Genomic DNA, 27971 nt, shown 5'->3' with positions numbered 1-27971 from the left:
AGTATTTTTTGTCCATAATTTACTTTTACACCCCAGAATCAAACATTTATGAATTACTTTTCAAGGGAGCGTCCATAACCAAAGCCACTAATATGGCAGACGTGTATCCCGTAGACACACCTTTCCCCCAAATATGAGCCTGATTGGTTGAAACTACGACTTGTGAGAGCCATTTTTTCATTGTTCCCCGTGTCTCATTGATGACTACTCTACCCTACTTCCATTTAAAAATCCTTTTATTTTTTTAACGTTACACAAAGGTTATAGATTCATTCTTTCGTTAGATAATGTTTCTTTTTTCACAAATACAATTTTTCTTAATATTAGTTTTTTATGATTAAAAAATACATGAGCAAACCCGGAAATGGATTTTATCTGTATTTTTTAATTTGGCTCAAACTTTGTGGGGGCCTTCCCTATGACCAAAGAAGCTATTTTGTGTCATTGGTTCATCCATAATAGTCTCCATACAATTTTGGCTGCTGTCCTTACAAAACTGGTACGTAAATATCCGAAAAGCTGTAACTTTTGAGTGAATTTTCTGATCAATTTGATATCTTCGGCAAAAAGTTGTAAGTATTCTTGAGAACTATTGAGAAAAAAATAGATACACGGAAAAAAATTGCAGATCCTTAAATCAACTTTTTTCTCACAAAAACTCAATTTCCCAAATTACGTAATTTTTTTGATTTTCGAAATTTTTTGTATGTTCTAGGGGACAAAAATCCGCAACTTTTAAGCTATACAGAAACATGATCAAAAAAACTGCCGCCAAGTTATGAATTTTTGAAAAAAATAGAAATTTTTGGAAAAAATCGAAATTTCATGCAAAAAAAATGACGAATTTTTTCAATGTAAAATTTAATTTCCAATCAAAAAGTACTTAACAGATTTTTTGATAAAAGGCTCTGTTTTCAAGATATAACACCGAAAGTTTGATTTTAGCAAAATATTTGCATTTTTTTTATTTTTAAAAATAGTGACCATGAGTGACCATTTCTAAAAATATTTTTTTTTAAAGTTCAGAAAATTTACTATGAAATTGTCTAAGAGACATTGAAAATTGGGCCTCTGGTTGCTGAGATACAGCGGCTTAAAGAATTTTTTTTTTCGAACTCTCACCCAAACAACCCACCATTTTCAAATGTTGATATCTCAGCAATTAATGGTCCGATTTTCAATTAAAAACATGAAACATTCATGAAATTTTCAGATCTCTTTGAAAAAATATTTTGAATTTTTTTAAATCAAGACTAACATTTTCAAAAAGCCAAACAGTCAATACAGTCAACTCTCTGGTTGTCAATATCCAAGGGACCGTCGAGGAAGAGAATCATCAGTTTACAGAAAGATGCAAAATGAAGACTCGATTGAAAATATTTTTTTCTTGATGCCCAGCTATGGGAGAGAATCATGGCAACGTCCATCAAACAAAAACAAACTAATGTCAAACACCCTTCAAAGCTTCGTTTCGCCAAGAAAAATGTCTATGCAAGCCATGAGAAAGTGAAATTATTGACAACCGGAAGAGATTTTTAAAGCAAACAGAATCCAAGGGACCGTCGAGGAAGAGATCCTTCAAGCAAGGGAAAATATCGAGGAATGAAGATAATTGAAGTATGCAGATTGAAGGGACTGAAGAATTCATCGATAGATGGAGAATTATTGATATCGAGAAGATCGACAGCCAGAGAGTCGACTGTATTACGCCCATTTAAAATGCTAGTCTTGATTTGAAAATTTTAAAAATATTTTTTTCGAAAAGATCGGAAAATTTTAAGAATGTGTCATGTTTTAATATTGAAAATCGGACCATTAGTTGCTGAGATATCGACATTAGAAAATGGTGGGCTGTTTGGGTGAGCCGCTGTATCTCAGCAACCAGAGGTCCAATCTTCAATGACTCTTAGACAATTTTCTAGCAAATTTTCTGAACTATTAATTTTTTTTTTTTGGAAATGGTCACATATGGTCATTGGTCACTGTTTTCAAAAATCAGAAAACTGCAAACATTTCGCTAAAATCAAACTTACGGTGGATATATCTTGAAAACAGAGCCTTTTATCAAAAAATCTATGAAGTACTTTATGATAGCAAATTCAATTTTACAGAAAAAAATGAGGTAAATTTTTTTGATGTAAAATTTCGATTTTTTCAAAAAATCACTATTTTTTCAAAAATTCATAACTCGGCGGCAGATTTTTTGACCATGTTTCTCTAAAGCTCAAAAGTTGCGGATTTTTGTCCCCTAAAACATTTCAAAAAATCTCGAAAATCAAAAACAACGTATTTTGGGAAATTGAGTTTTTGTGAAAAAAAAAAATAATTAAAAAATCTGCAATTTTTTTCCGTGTACCTATTTTTTCTCAATAGTTCTCAAGAATACCTACAACTTTGCCGAAGACACCAAATTGATCAGAATATTGACTCAAAAACTAAGGATGTTTGAATATTTACGTACCATTTTTGTATGGACAGCAGCCAAAATTGTATGGAGACTTGTCAAAGGGAAGGCCCCCACAAAGTTTGAGCCAAATTTAAAAAATACAAAAAATAAAAATGGTCGATCTTTGATATACTTTGGAAAACCAAAAAAGTTATCTTTTGAGCCACAGTAAAATATGAACAAAAGTGTTGCCACCAACCAAGTTATACATTCTCGAAAATATGTTTAAAGACGAATTTTAAGCAAACACAATTTGCACTCCAAATACTGTTGTCTCTTTCAAGTGGGATTTGGATATTTCTTTATTTTTCCACCTCGGCCTCGGTAAAAGTTGAGGAACATCAACTTTCAAACTAACAATACAACGGCCTTATCTAGAAATTAAATCAATTGTGTTCAATAATCCATATTGCCGCATAAAACCCTTAAATAAAACCACAAGAAATATGACCAGAAACTATTAGTGCTTTTTTTTTCTCACGGAAAGTGGCACTTTATTGTATGCATAAGACACACTAGATCCAGCATCTCACCGGTGTACATCTGGGGCTCTTCCAGGAAACAGAAAGAATCCTCTTCTCGCAACCATTTCACATTCCCGATGGGGGTGAAATTTCGTTATTTTTAAAAGGATACACTGCACTGCGCTCAGACTTGGACGCAACTCGTTGTGCACTCAGTTGCATAAACATTGAATTTACAAAAATGTGAAAATATTCTGTTAAAAGTGGTAAGTCGTTTTCCACCAGGAGTTGTGATTTTTTTTAGAACATCTAATTGCCATACATGCAACTGAACCTATCTCACCTTGGACAAACTATTCGTAAAGCCGTCATCGAAGCCAACAACACAATAAACAACACAACTAGAGGGGACACGCCAGAATTCACCTCGGAAAGCACGAAAGCGAGCTTAAAATAGCACTCTCGCATTCTCTAGAGATCCTTCCCGGGGATAAGAGCTTCGTGGCGAGCTTTGAGAGGAGGAAAAAAAAATTGATTTATCGTTTTCTCGCACCTGGGGAAAACCAACCACGGCGGGGGTGTTTTTGTCAGAAACTTTATCCTGAGACTTGTGGGGGCTGGGGAAAACGGTGAGGTCAGAGGACGAGACATCGACGAAGCCTTATCATAACAATATTCTGGCGACAGAAGCCGATTCTTGGAGCCTTTTTTTCTCTCGGAGGAGATCTCCTCCAGGACCAGAACTGCCACTTGCCACCCCCGCAGAACAAAACGAAGACGAACCGACCATAAATGTGAATGTGCCACAGCAGCAGCAGCCAGGCAGAAGATGTGGGTGGGAAAATCTCTTATCAGTTTGAAATTTATTATAATTTGATTGGAAGCAATAATAAAATTCCCGGGGCTTTTGCAAGGCTTTATAGAAGGAAGAAGAAGGTTTATTTTTCGTTCCACCAGTTCGAATCTTCGAACGTGGATCAACCAACCCCCTCAGAACTCAGGTGCCATTGACGAGGAAGCGCAGTTCAGTTGATCCTTTTTTCCCCTGGGTAAGCCGGGTCCAGCTCGATGTGTGTGTCTGTGCGCGATGTACGGATATAGACAGGACTGACGAACGAAATTTACTTCAAAGTCAGGACAGGTTTGACAGCTGTACCCGGTCCGTCATTCTGAGAACCTCGTTGAACCATCCTTCTCGAGTGTGAGGGTATTTCGGTGGAATTTCATCAACAAAAAAGGTTTGATTGTTATGGGATAAACACATCCAAATTTCTACGTAAATTGGCTGTTACATTCTGGATAAATGTTACTGATATTTTTGGCATATAAATTAAATAACAAAAAAAAATGAAATAAAATTTGCAGTGGCCTTACAAATATATAAAAATCGCAGATCAAACAAAAAACAGAAAAAAATCGTAGAGATTTTTTCATGTTTTCGCAGATGTTTTGTAAACACTTGGCAGTAGAATAACTATATATTTTGTAATTCTTTTGCCAGTATTTTAAAAATGTGTCTGGAAAAAAATATCTAAACTTAACAACATTTATCAAACTGTATTTTTGCCTGAAGTACTTCCTTGTTTCTGTTTTGAGCTAAAAATACTTGCAGCATAAATACAAAAGAATCCACTAAAAATAATTCAGACATTGAACATTTTACGTGCTTCCTCTGCACACTCCCACGCAACTTGACGACCTTCAAAGAAGCAATTTGGGCAAAGTGTTAAATTTTATCCCACTCCCAAGAAAACGCCGGGAAATTGCCGAACAAGTGATTACGCTACAAAGCGAGTCCGGGGATGAAATTTCCTGTGCGGAGCTTTTTTTTCGCCTCCTTTAGCCCATGCACAAAACACCAGTAAAAACTCACTTGATTACATAAGGCTCTCTAAAGCTCTGAAGCTAAGCCCGAAGCACCGGCACACACACACACACGTGCCCGCGTCTGTCAGACTACTCCTCACGTCATTGACCGAACGGGGCAAAGCCCAGGTCCGGGAGGGGGGGAAATTCAATATAAATCCTGGCGAGGTGATGGTAAACCAATTTGGAAAAACAACATGAAAATCCGTTTTACACCTTGTCCGTACGGGCGGAGGGATTTCCTCCGAGCTGACTTTCAAACCCAACCCAAAGGAACGAGTTTCCACCAGTTCGTCACAAAGACCATGGCGAAAAGCGTGACAGAAGCCCCAGAGCTCACGAGGAGGGTGGGACTTTTCGAAACAATTTTAACTTTGAATAAATCAACAAAGAGGATCATCACAAATCGTTTCAATAGCTTTTTCTCTGAGTAAGTGTGTGTGTGTGTGTGTGTGCATGTGTGGAAAGCTCTGGCCAACTACCTCTCGTTCGGACTGATTCCTCACGTCCATTTTCCCCGCGGGGACTACCTTCGGCAAACTATTGATGGAGGAAAATCGTCCTTTATACAAGCTTCAAGTTCACAGAAGCCATTTTACCTTATCACGTGTAGGAAATCGTAGGGGTAAGCAGTCAGTTGTTGCATAAAAAGAGTATTTTCTTGAAACTTTGGTAAACGAAGAATTAATGTTTGAAAATTAATCTAAATTTTCGAAAATACTCTTTTGTTGTTTTACAAAAGTTTGAAAAAAAAACTTAATAACTTTTTCACAGTTTCTCATAAAAACAAGTTCAATTTTTTATGCTCAGAGACAAGCAGATTTGATTGATTTTTTTTTTAGCTCAGAGACAAGTAGATTTGTTTGATTTATCAATTGAGCTAAGTGTAATATTTTTGAAGGCCGAGCAATTTTTGAAAAATATTGAAATATGTACCTTTAAAATAAAGTAATTTATGATATTTCAATACAACGGTTACAAAATTATTCAAGCAATTTTCTTGAAATAGATTGATGATACAGACAAGAAAAAAAAAAATAAAAAAAAATCTGTGGGTATCTCAATAACACAAAATTTTAAATTGCCAATAGATCAGCAAATATAAAATGAAACAAGAATTATTTGGAAAGTAGTATATAAAAGAATATTTATCTATTTATATTTTATAAATTCTATTTAATTTGTCCCATGATTTTTGTTAAGTGAAGATTTTTTTTTTTACAATAAAAACAATTAATTTATATTTATGTTTAAGATTTTTTTTACACATTTTGGATCAATTTACAACAGTTTTCATATAAAAACTTATCTAACATTTAATCTTAATTAGGGAAAATCGTACTAAAAGCTAACGAGATTACGTAAGAAAAAAATATTTTTTTTGGCTAAATTTAAAAAAAAATAAAGCTAACTTTATTTAACATTTTTATAGTAAGAAAGAAAAATAAACAGAAACCAATATACAATGTTTTTGTTCAAAATGTTTTTTTTTTCGGTTTCAAAGGTTTAAAAGGCATAATTAAATCTTAGGGTTATATTTCATACCAAGCACTTTTCATATCAATATTATTAGTTGCATTACATCCGAGAACACTCGAACAAGTTATACAAAAATTATAGCGGCCAGCCCTACTGCGTTGTGTTTACCGCAGAGAGGATTCTGAAAACGTATCACATTTCACAGAATCTACAGGAGAGGAAGGGTGCGTGGACATACCGAGCCAAATGCACTTGATTAAGAAGCTTCTCTAAAAATAAATAAAAACACTTTTATTTGACCAGAGAAAAAAATATGCAAAATATATTGAAAGAAGTTTACAAAAATAGTTATTTTGAACAGTTAAATAAATAATGACAAAATATAAGGACCAACACTCCGAAATTATTCTAATCAAAGAGAATAACAAAATTCTCAACAGATAAATTTTTGCATCGGAAATTGACCAACAGATCCGAGGGCAAATTAAGTGACACTGGGAAAATATTTTTTTTTTTAATATTTCATTTAAGAAGCAGTATCCCAGCAATCAGCAATCCGACTAACAAAGTCAAAAACAAATGTGGGAGTATTCTCAGCAATTAGAAAATATGTTTTGCAGGGGTTAATTGATAAAATGTTTTCAATTGCAAAAAAAAACTAGTCATTGTTCGAAAATGTTCACCTTAAAATGCATTAAACTTATCAAAAAATTCGCAAATAAAAAAAAATATTTTGGGAATTTTAATTTGAGTGATATTTTGGGAATTTTAATTTGAGTGATAAAAAGTCATATAAGTCGAGATTTTTTTTTTCCGTGCACCTTTTTCTCAGAAAAGCCAATCCACCAATCGATCAGAAAAAAGGCCTTTCTCAAGATACAGATTTTCGTACATTCCCATGTTTCAAGACCAGCGCTCAAAACTGTATAGAGACTTGTATGGGAAAACTTATGATGCAAAATAACTGCAAAGAAAAGTCGATACGCGTTTTTTTTTTTTTCAAAATACAAATTCTAATTCTAAAGTGCATTAACGTGAAGACTTCCATCATTGCCAAGATTTTTCGTTCAAAGATATAAATTTGGCGCCTCTATCAAGATTTTGACAAAATTCCTTCTACAAGTTGTTTAGAATAGTGCCCTACAAATGATGACTCCTTATGGTAACGATTATCCCATTCCTTGAAAAGTTATGGAAATCATCATTAATCAATGATTGCCAACTAGGACATCAATGATTGTACCACAAATTTATATAAATTTTGAAACACATTTGATTAAGAAAAAAAGTTCATTCAGTGGCTTCAAGAAGGCAACATCTGTCACATGCTGATTCATTTTGGTGCAGAAATTCGTTAATTGAATTCAATATAAGCAAGTAATTTTAAATATTCTTCCGATAATATCAAGCAGCTTATTTAATATACAGTCCAGACTCGATTATCCGAAGATTTGTATGGGACTTCAGATAAACGAATCATGTTTATTTTCGTTTTATTCATTTTCTTGTTTTAAACATTAAATTCGAGTTCTGCGACCCCATTTCAGTCAAATTTGAATAGTTGATTGCCCATTAAATAATAAAATACATTTTTTAATATCTCGTCACCACCATTTTGACCACCATCTTGGATTTAAAAATTCTAAATCATTTTAACGTAGTTTAGGGGCCATACTTAAGCTCGACAATAAAAAATTAGACAACAAAAAAATGTTTTTCGTGATTCGATTATCCGGAGTGAAATATTTTCGAGGCCTTCGGATAATCAATACAATACAAAAATATGTTACAGATATTTCTCTAGTTTTTTTATGCAATTTTCAAATAATACACCAATATCCCTTTAAACTAGCTTATATCACAGCGGAAAAGAGTCTCTTCAATCGCTTTTCACGCTATTGTCCGTGGGTGTGTGTGTGTTCCGGCGTAAGTGTGCTCATATATTCCAAAGAAAGGATGAAACACCACCAGCCTGGGACACACTGCTGAAATTCTTCGGACTCTGGCCTCCCTCACAATTTCCAATTTCCTTTTTCTGCTGCATGCCCCAGTCCCAGTCTGGGGAGGCCCTGGTGATGGACATTGCTCTCAACAAAGTTCGGATCACCAGTCAGTCATGGTGGAGATATCATCCTTGAAAGATTTTTTTGTTCTCTTTTTTTTGGGGGCGCTTTTCGATTGTTTTCTGGCTTTCAAGCAGAGGATATTGCGATATGGAATGATTGAGAGCTGGAAGCTGGGATTGCGAGCGTGAGGAGATCGAATTCATCTTCTAAATTGATTGTATTTTTATGAGAAATCTACCGAAAACGGTTCCGGACAGTAGGGGCGCACAATAACTGATTTCCTATCCATTTCGATTGATTGAATATTGATAGCTTAATGGTATTGAACCGCTCTTGGAGCATGGAAAATAATGTCATTACTATTGATATTGAAATTCTGCCTGCAAACATACGAGCATTATAGAGAAATGTTTTCTCTCGGCATGAAAGCAAACAATAAAGCAATCACCTCGATCCAATCGATACTGCCTGCTCAGGTGTTTGCGAACACATTCACTACAGTTGTTCAAAATAGCACAATAGAAATGCATTAACAGAGGATTTTTACACACTCTGCACACACACACACACACACACACACACACACACACACACACACACACACACACACACACACACACACACACACACACACACACACACACACACACACTTTATACTTCAATAGCAGCCACACCACAACGAAGGCTGCCGACTTAAATAACACAGTTAAAAATTTTATTAAATCCAAAAGAAACCATTTTAAAGTGTAGAATGGAACATTTTTCACGGTGCTACCCAAAGGGCTTCTCGGAACAATCGGAATATTTCACATTCCGCCGGTATTGTGAGTGTTGTGTGTTGCCAGATTTATGTTTTCCAGCCATTATGTTTCGAGTGGCAGGGGGAGGGAAGTAGAAGAAGAGAACCAACAACAAAGTGCTCCTACCTGCGTGGCATTTTCGCTTTCACGATCTGAAAGCGGTTCAGCATCTGTGTCTGGAGCTTCTGGAAGGTGGAGTTCAGTATCGAACTGCACACCTGGTTCATCTGGTGCGATATCTGGAAAAAAATGGAGAGAAGAAGGAGAAAAACGTGCGGTTTAGTGATAAGAATGCAATTATTGTGAGCTTTAAATAACTTTATGCGATGGGGCTGATAAGATTAACAATGGCCATACATCTTGGTAAGACATTAAAGTAGAATAAGAACGAGGTTCTACAACCAACCCTGGGTTGAGCTAAAATATAATAAAGACTTCATAAAGCACCGTTCTCACAGTTCTTTCCTGTGACTACAGTAACCGCAAAACAGGTGTTACCACATTCATCATTTTCGCAGTAATATGCTTTGAATACGATTGCAAAGTTTCTTTGAACTTTGAGCTGTAAGTATAAGTATCAACGTGCTCCAACATGCCAGACTTCTTTCATGTATTTTTCCACCACACTCTGTATCAGTATCTAGTAATTTTTACTGCATGTGTAACCCGTACAGTCGTGTAACATATGTTACTTGGGGGGTAACTTTTCCGTCATCCATGGGTTGAATCTTTTTTTTTTTGTGCCGTCAGAGCTCTGTAGTACAAGTTATCATTCCTTGTTGTGCATAATTTACAATGTGGTAAGGTACATTTTCCAGCGGGCGTTGCGAGCAACATTGTTGCAATAATTGTACCCTCCCCTTCCGACCATTTGAGGTATACATGACAATCGGTGGGAAACAATTGTTCCGAGGGGGTAAAAAGCGTACTGAACCGATTGTCCTTTTTACTCTGGTTGGGTGGTTTGGTTATCCTGGGACGTTTTGGTGCAATCGAAACCCGCCACTATCAAAAAAAGGGAGGGCTCAACAATGGGAGAATGAGGGTTCTGTTGTTTTATTTAGCTTTGATTGTTTTACTAATGTGGGCAGAGGTGGTTTAATAATGTATTTAAACTTTGAATGCTATTTTCATTTTTTACACTATCGCTCTATCGAATTGCGACGAAGTTTTCTACCAAAAACAACTATTTTTTGTAAATGGGTTTTTAGTTCAATTTTAAAAGGAATTTTTATTTTATATCTAGGCGAAAATTATATAATTCTGGTTGGTGCGAAAACATATAAGCTGATGTTATTGATGAGATATTTTTTCCCTTCAATTTTTCAAGATCAGCAAATTACATAAATTGGGTCACAGAACTTAAATTTGATGTTAAGGTGAAGCCGTCAATCATTTTCAAAGAAAAAAAATATTACTCTAAAATGCGCTTTATTTCATTTAATTTTACGAATTTTTGCACCAAAATTAATAAACATACGCCGGTTGTACCGATCCAGTCCTCATGTTTAAGAAAAATCGCAGTGGAATCAATTTAAGCAATTCGCTTTATTTTAATTGATTGTTGCGCAAATGAAATTTTTTCTATATTACACATTTACACTCATAGTTACACCAAGAGAAATTAAATCAAACAAAAAACACGTTTTGTTAAGCTTGTGCATTGTTCCGAAATTTGATTGAATTTGATTTATGATAAAAAAAATGTATACAGTAGAAGAACATGCAAGAGCGGCAAAACGGCTTCTGAAGAGATTCTCATTGACAAGTTGTCGCACTTGCACGGTGTGTCCAGATAACACAATCGGATGGCCACTGAGCATTTTTTTTTTTACGAAATCGGACTTTTTTAATTTAAATTTTTGTATTTTTTAATCTGGCTCTTTATTTTTATTAGTTTTCAGATATGTTTTAGGGAAAATTGCAGAAAAATTGATATTTTCTAATAAGAGCGTCCAATTTCTCGGGGATACCAATGTCCCGGGAAGCTGGAAATTTTAAATCAATTTTCCGGGAAATGCCGGGAATTCGCGGTAAATTTAAAATATATTGAAAATTGTTCTGATCTTGGTTCTGATTATTATTTTGCTTTAAAATTGTATAGGCCAGCGACCTTTATTATTAAAATAAGTGTAAAGATCAACTAATAGCTTGACTGCATGTAAAAATTCATACAACTACAAGAAAATATTTTTTTTTTTCTAGTTTTATAAGTTCAATTAAAAAAATCTTTGGTATTTTTTGTTGTGGAGTATTTTTTCATCAAAGTGTTTGAACAGTAAGTAGAATAAACCCATTGTCCACAATAATACCATTATTTTAACATTTGCACTTTCGACCAGTTTGAGTTTGAGTTGAAATTTAAAAAAAAGAAGCAGAAATTAAGTTTTTTTTATGAAAAATAAATTTTCTAAAACAAGTCATTCTGGTTTCAGTTCTTGAACAAATTGGTTAAACATTTTAGTTTTTCGCAATTCGCAATTCGCAATTTTCAGTGTAAGAACGGGCCTTGACCGATCTTATGCACTAGGTTCCCGACGAACACGCACTGCCCTTACACCTACATCTCACCCTTGCTCTGAGTCAGTACGAGCAGCACGCTAGAACACGCTTTGAGTGTTCGTGCCAGGCATGCACACCTTCTTTTCCGGTTACGCATTTTAACTCGGCCGGGGGTGGTACATTACGTAGGGTTTGATGTAAGTATAAGCGCCTAACCATTTATAGTGTGCCTATCAACTTTCATTAAAGCAAAAACTGTTTTATTTTTAGTTTGAATTCAAAAACTAGTTGTTATTTTACTGTGTTTTGTTTTCTCCTGAAATCTTTCCTAGTGTTGAGTCGTGTTTTTATGTTGCTATTTCTTTTGTCGCGGTGTTTTGTTATAACTTTTGGTCCTAAGCATTTTATAAAAGTTTTTCAAAAGTACAATAGTAATATTTGTGTTAATTCTTTGATCACTCCAAAAATTGAGTAAGGGCTCGAACCTCATTTGTTTGAAGAAAAGGGTGAAGATTGAAAACAATGGACAGTGAAAGAAATATACTATTTGAAGAATCAATAGTAAAAGAAAGGAGCAGTTCTCTAGGATTTCGGTCATTCGATTTTTTTTTGTATTTTTTAATCCGACTGAAACTTTTTTGGTGCCTTCGGTATGCCCAAAGAAGCCATTTTGCATCATTAGTTTGTCCATATAATTTTCCATACAAATTTGGCAGCTGTCCATACAAAAATGATGTATGAAAATTCAAAAATCTGTATCTTTTGAAGGAATTTTTTGATCGATTTGGTGTCTTCGGCAAAGTTGTAGGTATGGATACGGACTACACTAGAAAAAAATAATACACGGTAAAAAAAATTTGGTGATTTTTTTATTTAACTTTTTGTCACTAAAACTTGATTTACAAAAAAACACTATTTTTAATTTTTTTTATTTTTTGATATGTTTTAGAGGACATAAAATGCCAACTTTTCAGAAATTTCCAGGTTGTGCAAAAAATCATTGACCGAGTTATGAATTTTTTAATCAATACTGATTTTTTCAAAAAATCGAAATTTTGGTCGTAAAAATTTTTCAACTTCATTTTTCGATGTAAAATTAAATTTGCAATCAAAAAGTACTTTAGTGAAATTTTGATAAAGTGCACCGTTTTCAAGTTATAGCCATATTTAAGTGACTTTTTTGAAAATAGTCGCAGTTTTTCATTTTTTTAAATTAGTGCACATGTTTGCCCAGTTTTGAAAAAAATATTTTTGAAAAGCTGAGAAAATTCTCTATATTTTGCTTATTCGGACTTTGTTGATACGACCTTTAGTTGCTGAGATATTGCAATGCAAAGGTTTAAAAACAGGAAAATTGATGATTTCTAAGTCTCACCCAAACAACCCACCATTTTCTATCGTCAATATCTTAGCAACTAATGGTCCGATTTTCAATGTTAATATATGAAACATTTGTGAAATTTTCCGATCTTTTCGAAAAAAATATTTTCAAAATTTTCAAATCAAGACTAACATTTCAAAAAGGCCAAACATTCAATATTACGCCCTTTTAAAATGTTAGTCTTGATTTGAAAATTTTGAAAATATTTTTTTCGAAAAGATCGGAAAATTTCACAATTGTTTCATATATTAACATTGAAAATCGGACCATTAGTTGCTGAGATATTGACGATAGAAAATGGTGGGTTGTTTGGGTGAAACTTAGAAAACATCAATTTTCCTGTTTTTAAACCTTTGCATTGCAATATCTCAGCAACTAAAGGTCGTATCAACAAAGTCCGAATAAGCAAAATATAGAGAATTTTCTCAGCTTTTCAAAAATATTTTTTTCAAAACTGGGCAAACATGTGCACTAATTTTAAAAAATAAAAAACTGCGACTATTTTCAAAAAAGTCACTTAAATATGGCTATAACTTGAAAACGGTGCACTTTATCAAAATTTCACTAAAGTACTTTTTGATTGCAAATTTGATTTTACATCGAAAAATGAAGTTGAAAAATTTTACGACCAAAATTTCGATTTTTTGAAAAAATCAGTATTGATTAAAAAATTCATAACTCGGTCAATGATTTTTTGCACAACCTGGAAATTTCTGAAAAGTTGGCATTTTATGTCCTCTAAAACATATCAAAAAATAAAAAAAATTAAAAATAGTGTTTTTTTGTAAATCAAGTTTTAGTGATAAAAAGTTAAATAAAAAAATCACCAAATTTTTTTTACCGTGTATTATTTTTTTCCAGTGTAGTCCGTATCCATACCTACAACTTTGCCGAAGACACCAAATCGATCAAAAAATTCCTTCAAAAGATACAGATTTTTGAATTTTCATACATCATTTTTGTATGGACAGCTGCCAAATTTGTATGGAAAATTATATGGACAAACTAATGATGCAAAATGGCTTCTTTGGGCATACCGAAGGCACCAAAAAAGTTTCAGTCGGATTAAAAAATACAAAAATTAAAATTGAAGAAAAAAGACCGATTTCGTAGAGAATTGCTCAAAGATAGTAATTTATGAAGTAGATAAATAAATTAACAATAATTAATAAATAGAGGTAACAAACAAGCTTAGATTGTATTGAGGGCAATTTATAGGGCAAATGAAAAATTATTCAAATAGATAAATAAAGAAAAGGCAGATGATAACAAAATTGACATCGCTGCCAAATTAAGGGAAAGCAGAAAGTATGTTACAGCAGCATCAATTGGTAAAATAGAGTGAAAAAGCGTTGAGAAATAAGAGAATCAAATGAGTAAAATCGAAATCAAATGGAGGATAGTAAACAGAAGCCGCGTTAGAAAATCAGTGAAACAAAATAAACAGAAGATAGGTGGTAGCTGAGAATGAAGAGAAGAGAAACCCCGTTGTGCGATGTTTCAGGTACATCCACAGCAGTTGACTCAACATACTGCGAATCAAAACAATACCGTCTACAATCACAAATTACTTCCCTTTCCCACATTGTCGCGCCCCTTTCTTTTAGCCGTCTCAACTCTGACCCGCGGTGGTCAAAGGTTTACGATCCGTTTCCACAGGCCACCAGCTAGGTCATCATGAAAACCAAGCCAACGTGGAGGTAAGAAAATAGGACACTTGCAAGGAACCAGAGCTATACTGTCTTGATCAAGTATGATCTAACAGGACTACGGACGTAGTCAGTGACGCTCCTTCCAGGATGTTCCTCGCCTGAGCGTCAACTGAAGAGGTATCATCAGCATCATTCGCACTTGGCCTGCAAATTGGTTAAACATTTTAGTTTTTCCTTAAAATTTTAACTTCTCGTGTTATTTCAAACAACTCAATATTTTCAAATGTTTGGAGAATGTTTTCAAAGTCACTCAGAAAGAACATTAAAAAATTGAATTGAAAATTTCTTGGAAATTATTATTTGTTTATCAGTGTGAAATAAAAATAATACACTAAATGAAATTGCTGAAACAAGGGCACCACTGCAATCAAAACACCAATAACTGGCTATTTCTGCTCGGTCATTGTTTCATTTTTTAACGTTTAAACAATGTTGCTCCAACTAACCACAATAGGTCTAATCAATCGCACAATGTCATGTGAAAATTACCCTGCTTGGCTAAATGGGTTGATTGTTTTTCAAATTATTCTTCCAGTACATTTCCCTGCTGTTTGACGATTAACGAGTCTGATTATGATTGTTTGATCCCAGATTGCCGAAAGATAAATACCGTATCAGAAAATGTCAAAATTTCCCTCCTGCCACTGACAGCGCAAATTTCCCTAGTGCGACAGAGTGCCGTGAGCAGTTTCTAATGGGAAAATAAACGTCCTCCGGTTCCGCCGCCAAGCACACGAAACATCCTGGGGGGAGCCGAGAAGTGGACTCCAAATGTAGCATAATGGACCCAGGCCATTGCGCTGCCCGTGTTTCCGTCACATCGTCGTCGCCGCCACCCCAGCGGGATGTCCCCATTTGGACTAAAGTGACCGCTTAAAGTTTACCCCCTCCCCACGACGACCTCCTCTTCACGACAACGCAAGTGCACACGCAACTCCGGCAAACTGCTTTTCTTCTGCCTCGGGATGGCGTGCGTCGTATATTTTCCGGCCACTTTCCGTCCTTTTCTTGAGCTTGCACTTTGGCTGTTTTGGCCGGAAGACACACAAAGTTCTACTCCCAGAGGGGAGGGGGGAATCAGTTCCTGCAGGATCAGCGCGAAGTGCAGCAAAGTGCACGCTGAATAATCAGATGAATAAATTTCCCGAACGCTCGAGAAGTTGGAGACGCGGAGGAGAAAGGCTTTTTATGCAGTGCAAACAGTGCTGGTTCTTGGGCGATGCGATGCGGCCTTGTAACCGACGCAGCAGTATAGTTGGCAGTTATCCTGGCACTGACTGACACCGTGCTATAGTTATTAGGCTTCGGATAGACGGGCCAGATCCTCCGGGATGCACTCTCGGTGTATCCTCCTGAGTTGGGGTTGGCGCTCGAGGGAAGAGTGCACACAGGTTATGAAGTCGTCCCGCGCGCCGCCTTGAGCTGTCAGGGAGTTCACTTTGTAAGAATCTCGGTTTTGATCAAGCCCTCGCACCAACCCTGAACCTATGATGTTTGTGCGAGGGAAAAAGCCTCTGCGTTGCAATTTCAATGAGTGCTTTCGTATGACGCAGCGGTGTTTTTTAGGGGTGATAGAGAAAATTCACTATTGAAAACAATAACACTGAGCTACACACTTCTACATTTTTTGGGGGCCATCCCTATGACCAAAGATTGAAAGGTAAACCACATCTAACCTTGGATAGTAACTTCACACAAGTAATGCTGAAACGAAATTCCCGAAAATATTATTTTCAAAAAATTTTCAACAAAAAATGATTGTGTCACGTTCCCCAGAAAACCATTCCCCCGAATACCATTCCCCAGAAATCAATTCCCCAGAATGAACCGTTCCCCAGAAATAAAATAAAAAAATTCAAAATTTTCAAAATTTTTGAATGTTTTCAAAATTTCCAAAATTTTGAAAAACTTCCGAAATTTCCAAAATTTCCAAAATTTTCAAAATTTCAAAAATTTTTAAAGTTTCCAAAATCTTCAAAATTTTCAAAATTTTCAAAATTTTCAAAATTTTCAAAATTTTCAAAATTTTCAAAATTTTTAAAATTTTCAAAATTTTTAATATTTCCAAAATTTTCATAATTTCCGAAATTTCCAAATTTTCCAAAATTTCCAAAAATTTCCAAAATTTCCAAAATTTCCAAAATTTTCAAAATTTCCAAAATTTCCAAAATTTCCAAAATTTTCAAAATTTCCAAAATTTTCAAATTTTCTAAAATTTTCAAAATTTACTAAATTTACAAAATTTTCAAAATTACCTGAATTTCCAAAATTTCCAAAACTTTCAAAAATTACAAAAAAAAAAAATCAAAATTTCCATAATTTCAAATTTTCAAAAAACTAAAAAAAACATAAATTCGTAATCTTTGATTTTTTTTTAATTTTAAAATTTCTTTCCCTTTAATTTTGATTTTTGAATTCCAAACTTTTTGATTTTTTTTTTTTTTTGAGAATTTTGAAAATGTTTTTATTTTGATTTTTTGACTTACCATTGACAAATTATGATCATAATATTTAGACCGAAAAATCTCGAACGTGATGCGAGAAATAAAGATTGAAATATTACGCTCGAGTGCAATAATAACTTGTGTCAGCAGTTATTACAAGGCTAGAAAGTTATCCCTTCTTTAAAGAAAGAATAACTTTACTGACTGATACAAGTTGAATTTCACCTTTAAAAGGGAGGAGGAGAGTTTTCCCTTCTTTAAGGAAGGGGAAAAATTAAAGCCTTGTTATTATAACTGCTGACACGGGTTTAATTTTCCCTTCTTTAAGTAAGGAAAAATATACTTGACCACTTACACAACTTTTTAAATTTGCTATCACTAGTCAAGAGAGTTTTCCCTTCTTTAAGGAAGGTGAAATTCAATTTGTGTCAGGAGACCTTAAAAGAAGGAAAAATTAGTCAGTTATTGTAAGTCAAGAGAGTCTTCTTCTTCCAAAAATGATAAATTAAATTTTTTCACCTTAAATCAAATTTAGAAAATTTAAATCATCATGCAAAATGAGCAATATGCCAAAGGTCCAATATGTCAAATGGAATTACACCAATGACACCCATAATCATATTTTAATTTTATCAAACATTTTTCTTCTTTGCAAAATAAAAATAGCATTCACGGTAAACAAGAAATAAAAAGAAACTGCAATTTATTCGGCATTTGTATAACAAATTTAACATGACTGAAAAAGAAGGAAAAATTTCTTAGAATATTAGAACGAGTCATAAGCCGAATTAACATTTTCTATTATTTTCTCAAGAATTGTTGTCAAAAAAAAAGGAAAATTTCTTGGCATGGATAAAATAACCTTGTCTAATTTTTATATTTTCTAAGAAATTTCAAACAAACTAATATTTGAAACTACTTTGATTTTTCGAGAAAGAAACTTTTCTGGGGAATGGTTTTCTGGAAAAGGGTACATTCTGGGGAATAGTTTTCTGGGAAATGGTACATTCGGGGGAATGGTTTTCTGGGGAACGGTTTTCTGGGGAATGGTTTTCTGGGGAACGTGACACAATCACAAAAAATGCCCAAGAGACAATATTTTCAGAAATAGTCTCTGACTCGTTTTAATATTTACATAAGCTTATATTATCCAGGTTTCTACCACACTGAAAAAAATATTCTATTTTCAGATATGAGTAATGTAATAAAGCTTATAACTCTAAGCCCATGCATCCAATTGAAATGCTGTCAAAACAAACTTATGGAAAATTGGAGGAGCTTTCCGGCAAAAATATTTTCGAGACTGAAAAATCAAGTCTGTCATATAGAAATAGCCACCAAAACCACCAAAAAACCTATTTTTTCAACAATTTTATTTTGAAACCCGCTGTAACTTCACAAGGATTGGACTTAGGACAATGGTCAATATGGAGACTTCTGTTTTTTTTTTTTTAGAATCGATTCCAGCATTCGGGTTTTGAAAATTTTGACGATTAGAGCGCTTTTCAAAAAACAGATTCAGTAAATGATTTTTGTTTTTTTAGGTAAGTTGCTTAATCCTGCATTTTTTGTGAGTCTTTTTGTAACATCTTAGGCTATTTTCACAAAAATTTTGAACGAAAAAAAATCGTTGGCTCACCTGCGAATTTGACTTTTAAACTTAAAAATCAAAAGATCTCAAAGAAGTGGCGTGCTTTTTTCTTTCAGTGTATTTTTTTCGGAAAGTCCGTCAAATTTTCTACAAGTTTGTCCTTGACCACTTTTTGATACGACGCAACGGCTTCGAAATACAGTAATTTTTATAATACGAAATACAAAAATATTTAAAACACTTACGCCCTTCTCAAATGTCATTATCGAGTCAAATTGGCTCCATATTCACAGAAATGGCTCATATAAGCGTAGGATAACATGTCTACAAAGTTTCATTGAAATCGGAGAGGGTCGAGAAAAAAGTACCCAAAAAATTCCTGTTTTGGGCTGGAACTGCTCTATTTCAAGATTTTAAAACCAAGCTTAACATTTTTCGTCAATGAAGTGTTTGACCCCTTTTAAAATGTAAAGATTGGTTTTAAAGTCTATAATGCTTTAACATTATTTCATACTCAAAATTTCTTAAATGAGATGTGATTTTTTTTATGTAGAAACCAAGTCCATTGAAAATTTGAAAAAGCACACACACGACATCCCTATTGCCTCTATGGTGCCCTACCGGTAGTGAAAGGAATCCTATTGTACGTGCGCACCTTATCCCTCAACCCCCAATTCCCCATACAACGTGTCTCGTCTAGAATTTTTCAATTGGTGGCGCGCAGCCTTCAAGAGGGGGAAACCTAGATTACGTTCTGCTCTACACGTCGTCGTACCTTCCGTATGTCGTCCAAGAGTGGCGGCGGCGATGATGACGATGATGTGCGGCTCTGGTTTGTGCTCTGGCTACACATCAAACAAAGTGTATGAATAATTTCCATCTACGTCATGAATATTCATTGAAACAATATCTGACCTTTCCTTTTCACGTCCATGTTTACTTTCATCATCTAGGGAGGAGGAGGAGGAAAACTTGAAGCTGTTGTGGGACGAAACAAGAAATGCACGTGGCCGTACCGCCCATGGCCAAAGCTGGGTGCATTTTCGTTTTTGTGTGTTTTCCGGCCATTTGAAAGAGCGCACACATACACGCACACAACTACTTTGCCTGCCGCACTTGCCTTTCGTTGTGTGTGCTGTAGATCCTGGGGAGATTTTCCCACCGATGCGATGAACAGTGCCACGTGCAGGAGGGTTATCCGTGTGCTTCGCCTTAAAGTTTTCCCCACAATCATTTCACATTCCGGTTCACTTGTCGTGTCACTTTGAAGTAAGTTCTATTTATGTGACATCTTAATCGGGCGAGATGACTTTGGTGCTTTTGCTTATTGACTGATGCAGTTTTTGTATGGGGCATCCATTGTCAGCTGATCCCATCTCCACCGCACACCAGGAATAAGGATAGGGATTTGGAAGACGGGAAGTGTTGATGCTTTGCTTTTTAAGAGGATAAGGGAAAATCTCCAGAGTATGTCCAAATAAACTTTGCTTGGAGTTGGACGATTACTTTGTGGGGCCTTCTCTATAACCAAACAGTCATTTTGTGTAATTGTGCTAAAAAGTGTCCACGTGGTTTATGGACAGTCCCTGATGACTATTCAGAAAATTGGGTACACGGTTTTTTGGCGGATTTTTAATTAATTTTAAAATATTTTTTAACTCTTGCCAAATGTTTAAAAAAATCAAATTTTAAAATGCGCTTCGTAAATACAGTTCAATAAACTTCCACAAATTGACATGCCAATGATCTCACGGCCATCATTCGCTAATTAGAATTGATAAGAAAAGCCCAACTCTAGAGCTGCACAGAACGGGTAGTCGCCAAGGCCTGACATCAAAGGCTTCTCCCCCCCCTCGCCGTCCATGAATAAAACGCTGCTTGCTCGTTAATAAGGCTTCCCTAATTGCAACGTATGGATGATATGTGCCACCACCCCCAGCGGAAACAACTGCCTGTACGGGTGGTTGCAGAACTCCCGATGATGGTGTTCCCGCGCTCGCGCTAATTAGAGGCCTCGCCAATGCAAATCGATGCTATCGAGGTTGGCACCGAACCTGACTATTTGTACTGATGAAGAGTTACGGGCGCGCGGTTTGTCGTCGCATAAATTATAGAGTCGAAATTTTTGCGAATTATGCTCACTCTAGTTATAAATCACAGTATTTGCACATCTTGGTGGTTTCCCCCAATTCCAACCCTTATTGTTGCCGGTATCAGCTACGAGAAGGTGGATCCGCCGAGAACATCCTGAAATCTCCGGAAGAAGGTATTGATTGCAAAAATTAGCATACCACACATGGAGACCAATTACCATATCCCGGCGTTGAAGTCGGTGAAAAGCTTGGGTTTTTCTGCTTAAACCGAAGGCAAACAAGATGCAAATGCATGCAGCAGAATCCACCGTTACCGTTGAAGGGATACCCTCTCTAGGAGAGAAGCTTTCACGTTCTTCTCCAACGTGGGCGACTGTACAATGGAACAGCGAACCTGCTTTACCACCTTTGTCGTGTTAGAACCTGCTGCGCGATGTTTTGCTGAAGGGTTTTCCCATTTACTATCCCTTACAACTTTTTCACTTTGAAGTTTTGAAAGCATATTGTTTCATTTGACTAGCGAAACAGCGTTGGTAAAGTATGCTAAACTGCTGAATAACTTGTATTTTTTTCTGGCGCCACAACATCGAAGCTCGGATGGCACGTGGTCGGTTTTTGCTATGTTTGATTAAGAGTATCTATTTTTTTTAGTGTAATACTTGTTTGCAGTCTTTTGCAACTTCTGGGAACTGCTAAGAAAAAAAATCACTAAACAACATCGTGACTCAGATGGCACGTCGACGATTATCGATTTTTTTAAAATAAGAAGTCGTAAATCTGCACGAAATGATTTAACTCGAAAAAAGATACATATTTCTCATAAGCTTCCCGCAGCACATGACAGCTTTCGAGACCAAGTCTGGCTGCCTTTGCTGCGTCGTTTCCATTAGAACAAAATTGCTGAAATGTTGCAGCAGCAGCAGCTTCCCTCATGTACCATCCGTAGTAAGTACCGTATGTAAAAGAACCCATCAGCCCGGGTTATTGCAGAGTGGAAAACCTATATGCCACTGCTGAAAAGTACCTACATGAAGCGTCCCCGTAATGGGTATGCATGAGAAGGAGACGACGAATGCGACGTCGCTTTTCATTATTTATAATTAAATAAAAGATTGAAGTTTAATTTCCAAGACATTATTTATGTGAAAATAAGCACCCCAGCAGCAGCAACGACGACGTCGAGTATCTGACAGGCTGGGGAATGCGATATGGTCCTGGCCGGTTGGTACAACTTTGCAGAAGTAGCAACAGCGGCAGCAGCTATGAGAGAAATAATTTTCCATTCACTGGCAAAGTGTCATGAGCAGACACTCAACGAGGCAGGATTTGGATGCACTTATGGTAACGATACATTTTGGTTTGCGTTCAGGCAGCCGTGATGTAAGGTCTGCCCTGAGCAGTTACATATCCTTTTTGGAAGAAGAATCAGTTTTGAAGAAACGATTTAAAAAGTGTATTTTTTTTTTCAGGAAACACAACTCGATATTTTTGAAGTTGATTTCATTTCACGCTAAAATCGACAGAATTTAATTTAAGTGAATTTCCTGCCAATAAATAAAATTGTAAATTCCTGGTATAAATGCTATAGCTTTTATACCAGTAATTTTCAATTTTATTTTTTGGCAGGGAATTCACTAAAATTCAATTCTGTCGATTGGAGCATCAACTTCAAAAAATGTCGAGTTGTGTAAGTTTACAGTTTTTTAAGATCCACAAAATTCTTTGAAAACTTTGAAAACTGATTCTATGAAGGAATAATTGATTTAGATTTTGTGGCCACCCTGTAACACTTTCAATCTTGCTGAATTCAATTCAACATTCCTTGAACAATATGTCACTTTGACATCAAGCAACACAGTATGCATGTCAACGAGATAAACCGAAAGAAAAACAGTAAAACTCAGTAAAACAAACCAAAATTTAACCGAATAAACATTTGCGTTAAACCTCTACCAGACCAAATAAAGCCGCCGCGGCACAATCCACAAATGAATAACCGGCGGCTATTTTGTGCGGCTTCCGGATGGCAAAACCAATGACCATTGGCCAACCACACCACGACCCAATAGATCTCCCTCCTCACTAGGAAGGGGTGAAGGGAGACCAAGCAAAAAAAAAGCCAAATTAAATTTTATCAGCGTCACCAATTGCATACGATTGGGTCGCGAGCACAGTAACAAAAAAAAAGTAAATTTACATGAAACGTATGTAATGCTAACTAGAAGAGAAACAAAAAATGCACCAAAATTACGTTTGAGCTCGCAATTAACTGAGGTGGAAAACTAACAGATAATTTTCCCCCGGTGTGTACCACCCACTTCTGTCAGTCAGCACTCGTCAACTTCACGGGGGGTGTGGGTGATAGCGGCTGGGATATAAATGCGGATGAAACGTTCAATAATATAAAAGCACCAGCTGCCGCGTCAATAAAATGAATTGCAATTAAATCCTACCAATCAATTCGCCAGTACACACAGAAAGCGATAAAATCGAGCAGGCAAGCCATTCCAAGTATTTTCCCAACAGTCAGTGTGTATGTTTTTGTGCCGCTGTATTTGTGTTGCAGAAAAAGCGCGCCGGCCATTAGGGTTTCTTGGAACCGGATTGGAAACTGAGCTTTTTTCGTGCCAAATAATTATGGGGAATTGTAACAGTGTGAGCTGAGTTCTGGGAAGAAATTTCAATTAGCGTAAAGTTACACTTTTTGGAGTTTTTGTTGCAAGAATAAAGCTTGCAGATTGTCAAAGAATTCACATTGTGACTTCAAAAGCACCAAAAGATACACCAACTCACACTTGATCTTGATAAAAAAAATTTCAACGAGGTTCATCGAGTTGGATAATTACGAAGTGTGCCATTTGAATTTGAATGGACTTTTAAAATACAAAAATAATATTTTAGGATCAAAAATGATTGGATTTTTTTTATCGACTTAGTGTCTTCGGCAATGTTATAGATATGGATAAGGACAACACTGAACAAAAAATAATACGGAGGACAAAATTTTTTTGTGATTTTTTATTTCATTTTTTGTCACTAAAACTTGATTTAAAAAAACACTTTTTAAAAAAAAATTCTGAATAATCTTATTTTAGAAAACACCAATTTTCCTGTTTTTAAATCTTTCCATCGGAATATCTCAGCAACTTAAGGTCGTATCAAAAAATTTCAAAAAAGCAAAATATATAGAGTCGGCTGAGAAACCTTTTAAATTATTTTTTTAAGTTGGCAAACGTGGTAATTAATTTGGAAAAAAATGAATAACTACAACTTAAAAAAAATACTCAAGAATGGCTATAACTTGAAAACGTTGCACTTTATCAAAATTTCACTTCAGTACTTTTTGATGGCAAATCAGATTTTACATCGAAAAATTAAGTTGAAAAATAATGCACATTCTGGAAATTTCTGAAAAGTTGGCATTTGATGTCCCCTAAAATATAAAAGAAAATAAAAAAAAATAGTGTTTTTTGCAAATCAAGTTTTAGTGACAAAAAGTGAAATTAAAAATTACCAAAAAAAATTTACCGGGTATCATTATTCTTTTCAGTCTAGTCCTTATCAGCTGTCAAATTAATATGGAAAATTATATGGATAAACTTTGATGCAAAATGGCTTCTTTCTCTTAAGTCAATCATTCGTTAAATTTAAAACAATGAAGTAATACTTTTCAGCATTAAAATGGGTGCTAAAAGGTTGTACTTTTCAAGACGTGCATTGAAAGTATTTTTTCGATTATGTTATTTTTGTAAAGAAAAATAGATCGTTTCGTCGTTCAAGAATTACAGGAAAAATTAGTAGTTTCACGACGGGATCGCAAAAATAAATAAATTAAATTCCACTTTTAATCTGATAAGAATCAGTAATGGAATCCCTAGTCCATCATCTTCACACACAAAAAAGTAACACAGTTTACATAGCTTCAGCGATAGCATAGATAGGGAAAAAAGCTTTCCAAACCGTCCCGAACAGACGGTAATAACTAAATTCATGCCATTTCAATAACAAATACTGTTAAAATAACAAAAAGTGTTATGGAATATTCTTGTAAAATCCGTTTTTGCACAGGAAGTTAATAACAGTTTATGTTATTATACCAAAATTTGTTATTGGTCTGATATTAATTGAAAGCCAAAACAATTTTGGAATAACATTTTTTGTTATGGAAGAATACCGCCAACTGTTATTGGGATGATCGGATTTGTTGTTAAAATAACAAAAAAAACAAAGATTTTAAGATAAACTTAAAATGTAAAGATAACTTAAAATGTTATCAAACTGTTATTACAATAACAATCCAATAACAAAAAAATCATAACGACGAATAACAAATCTTGTTATAAATAACATAAAATGTTATTGGCCTAGTATTTGCAAATATCAAAAAATGTTATTCCCAAGTTATTTCCGTCTGCTCGGGGTACCTTCAATTGCTTAGCAGGATCACCTTTGGCCTCCACTTTCACGGTTTTTTTCTTGCAACTACCTCCAGTTTCAGAGTTCCACCACTGCCCATGGATGGAAAAAGTTGCGGTGATTGCAAGGTAAAAGCTGTTTTTGATTGATTCGGTATCGACGAAACGACGCTGGGAATATGTGAGTTGTTTTTTTACCGTCTGGAAAATTTCGGCGATGGCAATCAAAGTTAGATAGGGAAGTAACCATCAAAGGGAATTGATATGAGAATTCTAAGGATTATTTTTCACTTGTAAGACAGTTTTGACTGTTTAAAAAATAATTGTTTATTTAAAGATGGTGTTTCGTGCCAAGTCGCAAAAAATATCAACTTTGCCAATGAAGAACGAACCACTTTGAGTCGTCATTGTTCCCCTCAATTTGAGAAGTCGTTATGCTGTGTATGCAATCAAAACTGCAAGCTCAATGCGCAAACGAGTAATGCTCCGCTGCAGTGGGTGGCGTGGCACGATGCTGCAGCATAGAATTTCCTCAGTTTGTTCCAAGATTAAATTATAAATGGTAAAGTGAGTTATTACGGCCCGGATTACATCATTGACATGTTGTTAGGGACGAAAATTATGGCCACTGCAGGCTTTTATACTAGACGGAGAAAAAAGAGTTTCTAAAATCATGAACAAGCGTTCATGAAAATGGGAATCACGAATAAAGTGTTCAAATTTCATGATACGTTTTTCAAAATCGTACCATGGGATTTTAAATACTTTGTTCAAGGTTCCCATTTTCATGATCACTTGTTCACGATTTTGGGAACTCTATTTTTTCCGTGTAGCGCTGGCCTGTGAATGATAACACTTCTCCACCCAGAGCTCAGCTCACCATAAACTGCTTAAAAGGGATACTTTTTGTGCATAATTTTGTTCCAATTCAAAGCTGCTTATCATTTTTATCAAGTATCCAGCCTCATCTCGCGCACGGTTTGCACGTGGGAGAAATTTTAATTTTTTCCCTTCCAGCTAATGGCGCTTTAATTAATGGAACCGCACCGGATGATGGTAAATAAATAAAAAAGAACGTACTCTCACTCCCCACCCCCCTTCAAACACAGCCCAGAATTGAGAGGCTTACTGCCGGCAGCAATGAGTGGCAAGTAACTCATGCTTTTCAAGAGGAGCAAAAAAAAAATCACAAAACCGAAGGTTTTTTTTTGTGAAAATTATTCAGATTGTAATTTATATCGAACGAAACATGCCAATTTCCCTCGCCAGGGGTGGTGGGTCGGGCTCGTTTTAATTACAAAACGGAACATGCAAATGTGACTTTGGTGGAATTATCGAACGTTCGGGCACGTCAACAATTTGAGTTTTACGCTGCGGAATGCTTGCTGAGGGTCCCGTTATCTGCGAGAGCCGTCACCAGGAATCGATGAAATGGAAAATTAATTTATCAGTTTACAGAGTAAAGTGCACAATTGAACGAATGAGGAATGGGTTTACAGCATTCCATAAATAAAACATGTTCACCTTATTCATCAGAACTCCGTTTCCAAATATCAGAAAGATGAATTTTATTTTTTACAAAAATATCTTAACCCTCTACAACCCAACGGGTTTCGATTTAAATTTTCGCCAAAAATATTTTTGTTTTTTTTATATTTGGTCTTTAAAAGCATTGGCAAGGAGAACTCTTGAATTTCAAGAAAATTCTAAGATTGGAAGTGTGACTTGTTTTGTATGACTTTGTAAATGTTTTTAAAATTGTCATTATTTCTGAATTATTCTCTTTGAATGCTGTCTTCTTTTTTAATTTTAAAATTTGTATTTTTTTTAATCTGGCTGAAATTTTTTTGGTGCCTTCGGTATACTAAAAGAAGCCATTTTGCATCATTAATATGTCTATATAATTCTACATACAAATTTGGCAGCTGTCCATGTAAAAATGATATATGTAAATGATCGATTTAGTGTCTTCGGCAAAGTTGTAGGTATGGATAAGGACTACACCGACAAATTGATACACAGTAAAAAAATGGTTATTTTTATCTTTACATTGTTTTTTTTTCTAGTATGTTTTAGGGTTCATCAAAAGCCAACTTTTCAGTAATTGCCAAAACGGGAAAAAATCTTTGACCGAGTTATTATTTTTTGAATCAATACTGTTTTTTCAAGAAATCGAAATACCGGTCGCAAAAAAAATTCAACTTCATTTTTCGATGTAAAATCGAATTTGCAATCAAAAAGTACTTTTGTGAAATTTTGATAAAGTGCAACGTTTTCAAGTTTTAGCCATTTATAGGTAACTTTTTTGAAAATAGTCGCAGTTATTCATGTTTTAAATATTTGCCCACTTTGGAAAAAAATATTAAGGGCTTAGAAAATTCTCTATATTTTGCTTTTTAAAACTTTGTTGATACGACCCTTAGTTGCTGAGATATCTCAGCAACTAATGGTCCGATTTACAATGTTTAAATATAGAAAAAATCAAATCAAATTCTTCGCTTTACAGCATTGTCTTGGCGTTCTCGAATGCAAGATTCCTACCCGAAACTAGGTGTCCAAAGGCTTGATTGTTGAGGCAATTGCAAACCTCTTTTTAAACCTTAGCTTCCATCCACCCCGGGATTCAAACTGACGACCTTTGGACTGTTAGTCCAACTGCCTACCAGCGACTTCACCGAGACAGGACCCAGGGAAACGACTCCTACACCTG

At 35.2% G+C, this 27971-nt stretch overlaps 1 protein-coding gene across 1 annotated transcript in view; it reads right to left on the bottom strand.

Moving 5' to 3' along the window:
• The window catches only part of LOC120427765 (uncharacterized), a 167035-nt gene that overhangs the window by 17165 nt on the left and 121899 nt on the right, over window positions 1-27971 (bottom strand). The window contains exon 4 of the mRNA XM_039592677.2: window positions 9250-9362. Within this exon, the coding sequence (XP_039448611.1) occupies window positions 9250-9362 (113 nt within the window). The remainder of the gene's footprint in view (window positions 1-9249; window positions 9363-27971) is intronic.

The sequence above is a fragment of the Culex pipiens genome, chromosome 2 (genome assembly GCF_016801865.2).
Source record: "Culex pipiens pallens isolate TS chromosome 2, TS_CPP_V2, whole genome shotgun sequence".
NCBI lineage: Eukaryota > Metazoa > Arthropoda > Insecta > Diptera > Culicidae > Culex > Culex pipiens.
Note: the sequence above shows the minus strand (reverse complement) of the source record. Positions and strands in the feature narration are given on the sequence as shown.